This window comes from Priapulus caudatus, unplaced genomic scaffold (genome assembly GCF_000485595.1).
Source record: "Priapulus caudatus unplaced genomic scaffold, Priapulus_caudatus-5.0.1 Scaffold343, whole genome shotgun sequence".
Lineage (NCBI taxonomy): Eukaryota > Metazoa > Priapulida > Priapulimorpha > Priapulimorphida > Priapulidae > Priapulus > Priapulus caudatus.
In genome coordinates, this window is record NW_014577404.1 from 161,958 (window position 1) to 174,788 (window position 12,831).

The following is a 12,831-nucleotide window of genomic DNA, read 5'->3' on the forward strand; positions in this document are numbered from 1 at the left end:
GCTGTCGATCGACCATCGTCTATGACTGGGTAACCATGGACATCACCATCACCGCTCGTCACGATCTGCCTGCCGATGTCGCTCTTGACATACCTACCTATGGCTGATATACTCGACTGTACCTGAGAAACATGTGTGCAGGAAATTCCTACCTGCTCTTGACATACCTACCTATGGCTGATATACTCGACTGTACCTGAGAAACATGTGTGCAGGAAATTCCTACCTGCTCTTGACATACCTACCTATGGCTGATATACTCGACTGTACCTGAGAAACATGTGTGCAGGAAATTCCTACCTGCTCTTGACATACCTACCTATGACTGAGACACCTACCTGTGCCTGAGATACCTACCAGTACAATTAAAGGAAAGGAAGACAGCATGTGGGCAGATTACACACACATCTTATAACTTCACATATAATTTTCACATCTGTTAAGTATTTGGCGACAGGCACAATGTCTATGCAACTAATGTTATGTACCTATGCTTGGATGTAGATCAATACAGACGTGCCCTGCTGAAACAGATGAGCTGGAGGATCCAGCCGGTCTCAAGGTGAGACTTATGGTACACCAGAGGCAAGCCCTGAGCTGGCTGACCTGGCGTGAGAAACAGCAGCCACCTAGTGGCATACTAGGTAAGCCCTGCAGATTTATCGGCACGTGGTTTCCTTCCGAGCTGCGAGAAATGCGACTATCGCAAACTCTCGACGATCTTGAAGCAGTGGCACACATACGCTCACTGTATATCCTATGTTCCAGCTGATGACATGGGTCTAGGTAAGACTCTGACGATGATATCGCTTGTGCTGAAGCAGAAGCAAGCCAAGGTGGAGGATGAGGAGGCTGCCACAGCAGAGTGGTTCGACAAGACAAGTGAGTGCGAGTATAGTCCTACGCGAAGCGGCAGGACGTGATTAACGATGACCTCGTTAGTAGTTAGTAATAATTATTGCGCATCAGCAGCACGTTGTTACCAAGTACATCGATAGTTACAATGTGTGATTCATCTGGTGTCACTCTTGCTTGCCACCCAAATTGTTATGTTTTATCCCGGCTAGATACTGTTATAGCCAGATACTAATCAGAACCGTTACCAAATACTCTAAATTATTGATGTATATACCTATTATTGTGTAGACTTCAGTAACACAGTGACACTCATTTCATTTTTATCTATGTAGTTTAGGTTGGTAACATTCACATGCAGCAGGTTTATAGTATAAACTTCATTCGTTGTTCCAAGTGTTTGACGGTAGTCCAGCTGTCATTAGTCATGTTGGTTAATGTACTTGACTTTACTCAAGCACAGGGATTATGTCTTATAGTTAGGGCATGCTTCAGTTTAGCCAGCCGCAGAATGAGCACCAAAAAATGGTAGCAGAGTTGACCCGTGACAGCTTAGCATCACATCATGGAAAATGCTTTGTAGATTGACAAAAACCACGCGACCAAGGCCAACACGAGATGAACTACAGCGCATTCTCTTACTAAATAATTTTCCAGAAGCAAAGGGTTTAGTAAGGAGTGGTGGAACTCTCATCATAGCCCCAGCATCTTTGGTGCATCAGTGGCATAAGGAGATAGAGCGGCACTGCAATAGGGGACTGTTGAAGGTACGGATGTTTTGATGGCCTTGGTTGAGGCATTGATATGCTCCACCGAAGTTAAACTTTACGGGGTTGTAATGCAGAACTTCATTTTACATATCAACATATTAACGTAATTACATATTACATAATCACTTAGGTACATAATATCATCGCATATCTACACATTGAAGAAGACAAACTTATCCCCACTGTTATGCACTCGGATCAATCTAATGACCAGCTGCAAGGCCAGGTATATCCGTACTGCATATATAGTACAGTTTGGGTGCCATCAAGAGTGGCTTTCAAAAGTGATTCCAAACACGCAGACACGATCTACTTGGGATGCTTTATGTCAGCTAACAGCAGATGCAATGTTTAGCCAACTTTTTGCCGTGCGCGCACACGCGGGACAATTGTTGCTGCTCGCTGACCCCCTGCACACGTGTGCTCACAGCACGAAAATTACGATTTCTCAGATGTTGCTCGAACGTCGCCAGTTGGCGGGGCTGATGGTTGTGTTGACTCGCGACAGGTGCTGCTGTACCACGGGCCGAACCGAGAGAAGAGCGTGCGCATGATCGCGAGCCACGACGTCGTGCTGACGACGTACACGATCGTCGGCCGCGAGGTGGGGCGCGGTCAGCAGGAGAGCGCTGACGACCCCGCACAGGACGAGGTGGGTCGCTCACAGTGCGTGCCGTCTCACGTACGCGGCACGCTAGCTGGAAAAGAGGCGAAGCGAATGCAGCCGAGTCTGCAAAACCGCAACTTGTATAGCGGGCCTGTCTCCGTGCAGCAATGCTATACAACTTTGGCTTCTCGAATTTACTTAAGAAATAAGCACGTATGTGGTCAATGGGTGGAGCTAACTCCACTGTACTAGAACAGGATCTATATGATATATGGGTATTTCTAGTGTCATGTGACAATAAACTTTCACGTGTGTTGGTGTAGTGCATTGGATAGTATTGGCATGAGGCCTTGTGCAGAGACAGGCCCATTACGCGGGTTGACAAAACTCCTGCTCTTCTTACCTACATTCATAATCTTGTTCACGGGTATTCATCCCAAGATGGATTGAGGGCTCCTATCGGAATATACTGGTTAAATAAATAATGAATTAAAAAACATTTATTTAAAAAGACTATTCCCTAGTCTCAGATACTAGTACTTTTCTATACTAGTACAACTACTCAGTTCTTTTCACCCTCGCGTGTTAATCGTCCGTCATCCTAATTTTCATCTTGACCTCAGCCGGATGCGGCCGCAGCAACGGGGTCATCGTCAACTCAGCCGACCTTACTGCGTGTCGCGTGGGAGCGCATCGTGCTGGACGAGGGTCACAGCATCAAGAACCACAAGAGTCTGTCGGCGATGGCGGCGTGTCGCCTGCGCGCGGCCCATCGCTGGGTGGTGACAGGCACACCGATACAGAATAACCTGCTGGACATGTACGCCCTGCTCAGGTCTGTCGTGCGCAGTGTTGGTAACCTGGCAGGGGGCGAGGGGGCATGACTATACAGAGCAAGCTGCATGTACAGCCATAGCACGTGCCATACGTGGTTGTTGCGTTTATCGTCGTTGTACTATCGCACACTGCATGTCAAGCTTACTGTGCGTCTTCTAAATGTTAGTAGCAAGTGAAAGAACGAATTTAGCAAGGTGCTGACCCTAGTTATTCACTCCATGCTGAGGACTGCTGGTGCTTTTGATGTTGCAGGTTCTTGCGATGTTCACCTTTTGATGAGTATAAAGTTTGGAAAAGATGGGTGGACAACAAAAGTGGTAAGAATGCATGTTGTTCAACTTCCTTTTAGCTGAGGTGAGGATTAGATTAGCATGCTTCTGCACTGGGTCTGCGACTGGGTGATGATGGTTGAAGCTGTTGGTAATGCGCATGGGTCAAATACTAGGAGTATTTCAACGTAATTATAAGGTTTTTAGCATGATTCCACCAGCATAAACCTGTAGTTTTGCTGGTGAAATGTTGAAGATGAAAGTTTAACTGGTATTTCACAATATTTAACAAATTGGGAGCCAACGGAGCTGCCACTAGGAATACCATTATGGTGCTGCACTAGAATTTAGTATCTTTCATTAGTTGTTGTTATACAATGAGTAGATGGAATAATAATGACTAGCGATTGCAAACCACCTCATGATTTTCTTATTTGAATTTGCAGCTCAGAGCACAAAGCGTCTTAGTACACTAGTAAAAGCACTTCTACTACGTAGAACCAAGGACCAGAAGGGGACATGTGGTGAACCACTCGTAAGTAGTGCCTTGGGGCCATCAAGATATAGAGTATACAATATACCAGAAATATGATTGTAGAATTTCTTCATTTCATAACCATGCTCCTGTCACTTAATATGAAAGCCTAGTTGAATTCTCTTCACTTCTAGATATTTTTGGTTGACCACCATACATGGAATTCTATTCATAGTTGGATATAGCTGGTGTATTTGTCGGGATTCTAATGTGTTTTATAATCATGCAGGTGAGTCTACCCACTAGGACAGCTATCCTGCACAAAGTCACCCTCAACAAGGATGAGAAAGCCATTTATGACCAGGTCTTCAGCAAATCCAAGTGAGCAGGGATACGCGAGCCAGCAACTGTTTTCTTACTCATTTGATTATGGTTATGTTACTAGCGTCACTAGCTCTACTATGCTTTTACCCTTACAACACCATCTGTGTCTTGTGTGCAATTTTGCATCTAGATGCACAAAGTATTAGTACACACACTATATGTTTCGAGACTTTTGAAGGTGTAAAGTAAATCGTGCCGTACATACAAATGTTGAATCACAAATTTCAAGTGTATTTATAATCGCTTGATTATCAGGCAGACGATGGAGAACTACTTGAAGAAGCATGAAGAAGCAGCTGAAAATCGTGATGCCAGTAGTCATGGTGGTGTGAGGCCACCAAACCCCTTTGTCTCAGCTAGCCAGCTATACAGTCAGACATCAGGTAGGGTAGTTTAGTTGGTAGTGTTTAAATAATGCGGTGCGCATGTCAATCTTTACCGTGTAACTGTGGGTAATTAGATGTCATTCAAACCAGGGAAGCGTTGTTCTTTTAGAAGTCGTTGGGTCGCAGTCATTTCTAAATGACCTAAAATCTTTAGAGTTAATGCAAAATATGTGAGCTCTTCCATCCTGCCGCTTAAAAACTGAATTTAGTAACCACGCATTACCGTACAATTTGAATTTGATAATTGCAACGTTTGTTCAAACTTTCGGTAGGGGGCAGCACTACTGCAGTACCCGACAACAAGACCAGCGGCACATACATCTTGGTTCTTTTGTTGCGTCTGCGCCAGTGTTGCAACCACCTTAGTCTCCTGAAGGATGTACGTTTTTATACGATTTCTTAAAATATTCCCATTTAGTGGAACGTGTTTTATGAAACCGTGCTCACATCTAATTTACGATTATAGACCTTTTATATAAAAAAGATTTAAATAAACATAAAAAATTACGTTGATTATGAAGACACTGTGAGTCCTGCACAATTAAAATGCTTTTCTTTGGTGAAAAACTAGAAGCAATTCTTTTTCAGTGCCAAACGATCACCGCAACTGTACACTAACTCAGATGTTAATTTACACAGTCCTAATCTAGCATTTTCGCATTTCGACATTTCGCGGTTGATAGAGCAAGAATTGAATTTTGAGTAAATGATATCGGGAATAGTCGAGGGTTTGTGTAAATACGCACGTTAACACTGTGTTTGGCAGCGGTTTTTAAAGCTTGGCTCTTCGCTTCGTATAAGTGCAGGTATCACACATTGCAAGGGCATTGATTCCAAATTCGGCTTAGTCACTGGTCTAGCTCAGTTGTTTTGGCTCATGTCCCTGTGAGAGGGGGGGCTCTACGCCACTACGAGTGAATGAGCGCGTCGTCTCTCTGCATTGCAGGGCATCGACACGGAGACGAGCGAGAACGAGGGCATCGAGATGGACGTCGCCGAACACATGAAGGACCTTCACATCGACGGCGTCGCCGCACCACCCGACGCTCCTGCAGGTGGCGCCACCGCTAGCAGCAGCCGGGCAGCGCTGTTCCTGCCGCGCTACGTCAGCACCAAGGTGGCTGCCGTGCTCACCCAGCTCGCAGACATCAAGCAGCAGTCGCCTCCCGGGCAACCCGCGAAGAGGTAGGTCGCCACCAGGTGGCCTCTGCTGGCCAAGTTCGCTCGTCGTTCATGTAACAGGATGGCGGTTTGTGTGAGCACGTGTCACCGCTACTCTCTGGCGATGAATCACGTGCTATGAAGATGCGCGCACCTTCAGCCATCACACTCCTGCTTCTCCTTCTTGCTGCAGTCATTCATCTAAAACTTGTGCGGTCAACTAGGCAAGCGGTTGATGACAGGCGCCACGATGCCACATTCCTTTACTAAGAAGGCAGCACATGTGAAACATTCTTGGGTGTTGATACTGTTCACATCTGCCAAAATTGTGGAAATAATATGAAATAACTGTAATGAGGAAATGATTTTATTCATTTAAATTTCGATTAATCGCTAAAAGTCGAGCAATTTAAAGTTGATAAATTTATCAGTTATTTTAAAGTCAATTACTCTAATTTTGTCAAATCTTGGCCAGTGATCGTGAATAATTATTAAGTGGAGGTTAATAAATCTAGCGTTGATTTAACTTTTTTTCTGTGCGTGCCTGGCGGGTGTCTCGTCGTGGTGTGCATTGCAGCGTGATTGTGTCACAGTGGACGAGCATGCTGCGCGTGATGAAGGAGCATCTGGAACAGCATGGCTACCGCACGTGCAGCATCCAGGGCAACGTGCCGCCGCGAAAACGCGCTGACCTTGTCGAGTCGTTCAACACCGACCCGCGCGGTCCCGAGGTAATAACAACGTACAGTGTGGAGCATAATAGCATGGTATTTAGATTAAGGTATTATCGTTCTTCTTTCAAACCTGGCATTATAATTTCAGATAATGTTGCTGTCACTGAAGGCAGGTGGCGTTGGTTTGAATCTGATTGGTGGAAATAATCTATTTATGATGGACATGCATTGGTGAGGCTAAATAAATTGATACATATTGTGATAAATGCAAATTTGTGTGCACGCATACATTTTAGCGTGTTATGCGTAGAAATATTAGCATACGACACATAAATGTATTGTGATATGTTAGATTTATATAATACCAGTTTAACCAAGTGGGTTTTGTTATTGGCGTAGTCTGATATGTTACTATCGAAAGTCAAGCTGTGGTTAGACGAGAGCAAAACTCACATGTAAATACAGTATAATATGTTCACAGGAACCCAGCACTAGAGTCACAGGCATGTGATAGAGTTTACAGGGTTGGCCAGTTAAAAGACGTCACAATTCACAAGTAAGTTCCTTTATAGGGTTCGATCAAGTTGTTACACCTCATACCCTTAACCATTTACTCTCCCCTGCTCTTTCTCCAATACCTTCTCTTCCAATACCTTCTCTCCCCCTTTCCTCCCTCACCCATTCTCCCTCTCCTGCTTCTTTCCTTCTATTCCTCTCCTTACCTCCTCTACTGCTTCCCACTTTAGTAGATTGTGTAAGATCACTGGAGAGCAGTGCTTATTCTGCAGGCATTACCTAATGTTCACTATTGTGATTATAGCAAATGTTGTTTGTTCTGTTCTCATTTGTCTAACCAATGTTGTTTGCCAGGTTCGTTTGTGCTGGAACCGTAGAGGAGAAAATACAGAAGCTGCAACAGCGAAAGATGTCCCTGGCCAATGATGTTCTCACAGGGTATGTGGGATTAAAGATCATAGTGGAATCGTTATACATACATATTATTTACTATTGCCATGAATTTCAAGATCCAGAAGTTTAATTGCTCCATGTGTGACACATTATTGTAATTAACTGGGATGTTTGTGTGCATGTAGTTCTTAGCGTCCAGGTGCTAGAAAAAGTTCTAAAGGTTATCAAGAGAGATTGATGTGATACGATTTTGAATAGTTTATCATTTTTCAATGTTACATTCTCTAAGTTTTTCTATGACAGTAAAATGTCTAAATAGAACTGCATAGTTGTTGCATGATTTCTATTAAAAGTCTAATCAGGTCTTGCAGTCGGTCGCATTGGAGGTCCAGCTGTAAACAATGCAAAGGTCTATTGTGCCTATGATATCTGCATCAGTTTGGTGTATGAAATCTGATGACTTACACACCGAGCGTATTATAGCATGTAGAGGTATATGGTTCCAGACTCCTAATAAATACCCATTTACATTGCAGTGGCAAAATTCAAAGTCAGAAGTTGACCTTGACTGACCTGAAGATGCTATTTGATATCAAATAGTCACAAGTGTTGGTACCTCACATCTTGTCCTGTGCCCGGAAGCTACTGATGTCTTTGTGCTGTTTTACACTATCGATCATGCCTCCTATGTTTAGAGCTCATGCGTCACGTACCAAATAAGGAGCTTGCCACTTGCTACCTATGCTGCATATAACTTATTTAATAAGTTTCAATATGGTGTAGGTAAATGTGAGCATGTGATTTAGCAAATATGTAATACAGACTGTGATCACGTAGTCAGAGAGTAACAGTAGAGCATACATACCTAAGACCTGATATGGATGTGACGTCGATTAAAATTTGAGGGGCATCTCACCAGTATGAAAGTGTCCTTTAATAATGCATTTATATTGAAATGTATTCTACCATCCAGCTTATAAAGTATATCAACTGTAAAAATTTCGGCTAATTGTAACAGGTGATGGAATGCAATCTTGAGGAAAATTTCTACCTGTTTATGTAATTTATGTAAGCGTTACCAGGGTTTACATGATAGACACATGCCCTAGTATTATGCATTGCTAGTCCCTAGTATTATGCATTGCTAGTAATGCATACACATATTACTATACAGATACTATCAGGAGTTAATAATGACAAATTTGTCATTATTAGCTCCTGATACTATATATGGCTGCACGTTTATTACTTCTATTTAGAGAAAATAATTACAGAGGAAAAGTTTCGTATGTCCCTTTAATATATGACTTGGTGGATTTTTGTTGCCAAACGACTATGCACCTGTTATATAAATCGCACCCTCATCGAGAAACTGGCAATTACGTTATTTAATATGGTGATACAACTCGTGAGCACGACACGTTGTTATTTAACAGTGTTTTTATTAGTGGCAAAATAAATTTGTGATGCATTTAAATTTAATGGGTTGAATTTTTGTGGCTGAATGGCTGAATGAATGGCTGTTCTCTTCTATCACTGTGCTGTCACTCTAGTTTTATGCTACATATTGCGCACACGTACTGCTCACTACTTGTTGTCGATAGCTACACCGACCTACCCATTACCAGCTATAATAACTAAAAATGTTTTAATATAAAGATAGCGAGAGATTTTTATTAGTTTAAAGTAGGTTGTAGAAAACTTCCAGTTCCACTTCCAACGGTGATATATAGTGTTAATTCGATTACAGCGTTTCTAATTAAAAGGGTATCAGAGAGTTTGGTGGCTATTTTGACCCTGGATGGGCTATGCTGGTCACTTGTCGAGCCAACGAACTATAATTGGTATCAGTAAACCTGTACCCTGTAGTAGATGTATGACGAGCATGTGAAAATTGTAGCGTGTGGCAACTATTAGTTTGACTGCAAAACTCACCGACTTCGTTACTATATAGTTTCTTTAATTGCATTTTTTCTTACGATATAGGTAACCTGTGTCTTAATACTGCAGAAGCTATAATATTGATAACGAGGCTCATGTAGCAGTGGCTCCAGGGAAATATTGCCATATTCTGTAGCAAGTAGAGCCGGTTTCCTCTACAGTCTACACGAACGCCTAAAAGCTCATGAAAGCACTGTGCAGTTTGTCTCTATCTACATCTCTACGCGAAAACGTCTAGAGGATTTTGTTACCGATAGCAGATCGTTATCACGCAGCGAACAGAATCTATCGAGACAACCACAGGCACTTGGGCCAGAGTCAGTAAAAACTGAAAATAATATGAACACACATTCACAAAAACTATCCCTTTATTACACTTCCACTGTTGTGTCACTGTATATCAACTTGCTTTCACACAAAAACTGATGTAGAACTACGTACAGTACTAGTTATATATATATATATATATAATCGGTACAGGTCCGGGTGTAGATACGGTAATGGAACATTGAAAACGGAAAACTCCCTTTTCTAGTTCCGCTAGTTTCCCCTAAAGGCGTCATTGTATCTATGCTTAAGGTATAGTTCATAGAGTATAGTCTAAGAGTATCCGTCTAAGATGGGTACTTCGAGCCGTAGAATGCATGGGAAATCTGAAAAACGCAAGCTGACTGGTTAATTGTTTTATGTAGGTAGATTGCAATTTGCATACCTAGTATAATGATTAGGACTTCTTCGTTCCAGGCTCCAGAGAGAATCTATAAAGTTAACGTCATTGGTAGCCACATTAGTTATAATAAAGCTCAGCTGTCACTCTGTTACATTGTTGCATGCTCTATCTAGTATGGTATCAGGAGATGGTATGATGATGACACCAGTTTTTATAGTATTAGAGTTTCGTGCGTTTCTCCGTGTCTGTAGCGGCTGCGGTTTTACTAGGTTATAATTTTATATTTTCGGTGTTTTACATAACGTAGTCAATGTATTACAGATGCTAAACTATGTAGCCATCCCATTGCGATTTTTGGAAAACTTGTTAAAGTTCAAAAATTCATGTTGTTAGGGTAGAAATCAGGTAATAAAAGCATTAATGTTGTTACGCCAAACGCAAACGGGTATTTTTTATATTGTCATTATTTTTTTCATTTACTCCTGATATATTGTATCCCCGGATGGGAATACACTCACGTATTAAGTATATACGGGATGTGCCGCTGGGATGGGTAAACGTTTCAAGAAAGATCCTCAGACATGGATTTCATTTTCACGAAAAAATCCTTAGATGTGGGTCCTTATTTACCTTTCATTTGTACCGTAGGAAAATGAGATGTTCCAAATCCTAGACATGCGCATGGGTCCCATTTTCATAAAAAAAACCCTTAGACATGGGCAGTGGCGTATCCAGCATTAAAGCGGAGCCGGCGTACCCCCCCCCCCCGTTTGCAGGCCCAGAAAAAAAATCAATATATAGGCGAATATGGCTCACAGTATGCCTCGCATTGCAGAAAAATGGCTTAAATATTTCACAAATATCGGGGGTCCCCCAGACCCCGTAGTGCTGCCGTGCATACGCAGCCAGGTTCATTTCGCCTCCATGTTCATCAATTTCTGGATACGTCACTGATGGGTACCTATTAACAGCACAAGTACCCTTAGATATGGGTAAGGGGATCAAGGCTTCGGCCTCACACCTCCGTCTAAAATCTCTAAATATAATTCAAGTATATCTCTATATACGGCCCCATGATCCAAGTACCTCCGGGATTGTATCAAAGACTGTATTTGGAATTAAGTAGTTTCGAATATCTCCGAGAGGTGGCGCGCTAAGCACAAAAAGCGGAACATTTGATACTTCTTTCCTGTAAATTTGCCTGTAAAGTTTACAACAGGATTGTGTACGTGTTTACTCGATTGTTCTAAGTAAGATGAAGTTGGTTTCATGTGAATGTGATGCCTATAGTAAGTATAACAGTGCTCGATCAAAATCAAACTCTGCAAAGTCATATTATAGCTCTATAGTATATAGCTCATATATAGCTCATATATAGCTCTCTATATAGCGCTATATTAGTATATAGCTCATATATAGCTCGCGTATATGGTTCCAGGTTAAAGAAACTATAGCCCGCGTAAACAGTTGCTGCGCCTGCAGTTAGTCAGCCGTAACTCGTACCCGGGCTAGTACTACTTACTACTACTAGAGCCAATCAGGGTCTCCATATGTCCCCCAGGGTACTGGCCGGAAACGTACCCTGGGTAGCGGTCCGTGTATAACGCATAACGTACCCCGGTCACTATGATATGGTAGGGTTAGGATTAGGGTTAGGGTTAGGATCAGGTCCTTATGGGTCGGGTTAGGGTTAGGGAGTATGCGTAGGCGAGTCCTAGACTCGGTAGTGGAGTAGGCTATGCGTAGCGGTCCGTAGGTACCTACTACTAGAGCTCATAGGGTCTATGTCCGCCCAGTAGCTACCGGAACGTAACCCTGGAGTACAGTCGCGGTATACCCAGAACGTACCCTGGTCCTATTTGATATATGTTAGGGTTAGGATTAGGGTTAGGGTTTATGGTAGGTTTAGGGTTTAGGTTCGGGTTAGGTTAGGGAGTTAATGATGGGCCCCCCCCGTATAAGGCGAGTCCCTGAAGACTCGTTAGTTGAGTAGGCTAGGAGGCTCTGGCATATAATATAGTTACCAGGGTACGTTCCGGTATAAGTCCGGACCGTAACCCCAGGCCCAGGGTATCGTTCCGGCAGTACCCGCGCGGGGAGCATAGTACCCTACCTCAGCACCTAAGCGTTATGGTTGGCTCACTAGTGGACAAATAATCTAAGAATACATACCTACATATTACTATGGCCGCATATATATTCGATTCAATGGAAGCGAGGAATAATATGCCGCATATAAATTCGAATATATGCCCGCATATTATATCAGAGGCCTAATCAACATCAAAGGAATTATGTCCATCATATAAATAACTTCCGTCGCCGACCGTTTTTTGACCACTTCCGTCCAAAATCAAAGGATTAATGTCTCGCCGCATAAATAACTTCCGTCCATTTTGAACCTGGTCTAGACGGCATGTCTGTGTTCGCTTGATACAAATGTAATGAGCATGTATGCTTAGCGCTTGCAATTATGCTATGGCCTGCGCGACCGCTAGACTGGTTCGCGCCGAACGTGTGCGTACGCGGGGAGACGTGTACATTGTGTAGGCAAGGGTGAGGCGGATCACGCAGTCGCAATACTATTATCAATTGTAAAAACGGGGACGGAAGTGTAAAACGGGGACGGAAGTGTAAATACAGGGAGCGGATATTTATTATCGTGGACATAATTCCATTTGATTTTGGGACGGAAGTGGTCAAAACGGGGACGAACGTTATTTATTGGTGACATAATTCCTTTGATTTGAATGGCTCCCGATTATTGCGGGGCATATAATGCAGGCTATTCGATAGTCTAGCGGGCATATATTCTCGCTCCCATTGGTTCGAGATATATATGCGGGCTATAATATGTATGTCATGTATTCCTTGGATTTTTGTCACTGTGGCC

The 12,831-nt window shown here is 42.8% G+C and overlaps 1 protein-coding gene and 1 long non-coding RNA gene across 2 annotated transcripts in view; both read left to right on the forward strand.

Moving 5' to 3' along the window:
* Positions 1–8,804, forward strand: part of LOC106809292 (transcription termination factor 2-like) — a 19,709-nt gene extending 10,905 nt beyond the window's left edge. The window contains exons 5-20 of the mRNA XM_014812324.1: positions 505–644; positions 769–882; positions 1,513–1,622; positions 2,134–2,277; positions 2,856–3,067; positions 3,322–3,386; positions 3,785–3,873; positions 4,103–4,194; positions 4,453–4,580; positions 4,856–4,962; positions 5,530–5,768; positions 6,322–6,475; positions 6,567–6,649; positions 6,900–6,974; positions 7,289–7,372; positions 7,864–8,804. Coding sequence (XP_014667810.1) covers positions 505–644; positions 769–882; positions 1,513–1,622; positions 2,134–2,277; positions 2,856–3,067; positions 3,322–3,386; positions 3,785–3,873; positions 4,103–4,194; positions 4,453–4,580; positions 4,856–4,962; positions 5,530–5,768; positions 6,322–6,475; positions 6,567–6,649; positions 6,900–6,974; positions 7,289–7,372; positions 7,864–7,927 — 1,900 coding nt within the window. The 3' untranslated portion in view covers positions 7,928–8,804. The remainder of the gene's footprint in view (positions 1–504; positions 645–768; positions 883–1,512; positions 1,623–2,133; positions 2,278–2,855; positions 3,068–3,321; positions 3,387–3,784; positions 3,874–4,102; positions 4,195–4,452; positions 4,581–4,855; positions 4,963–5,529; positions 5,769–6,321; positions 6,476–6,566; positions 6,650–6,899; positions 6,975–7,288; positions 7,373–7,863) is intronic.
* Positions 8,805–11,099: 2,295 nt separating this feature from the next.
* The window catches only part of LOC106809305, an 18,000-nt gene continuing 16,268 nt past the window's right edge, over positions 11,100–12,831 (forward strand). The window contains exon 1 of the long non-coding RNA XR_001393864.1: positions 11,100–11,227. This is a non-coding gene — a long non-coding RNA (uncharacterized LOC106809305). The remainder of the gene's footprint in view (positions 11,228–12,831) is intronic.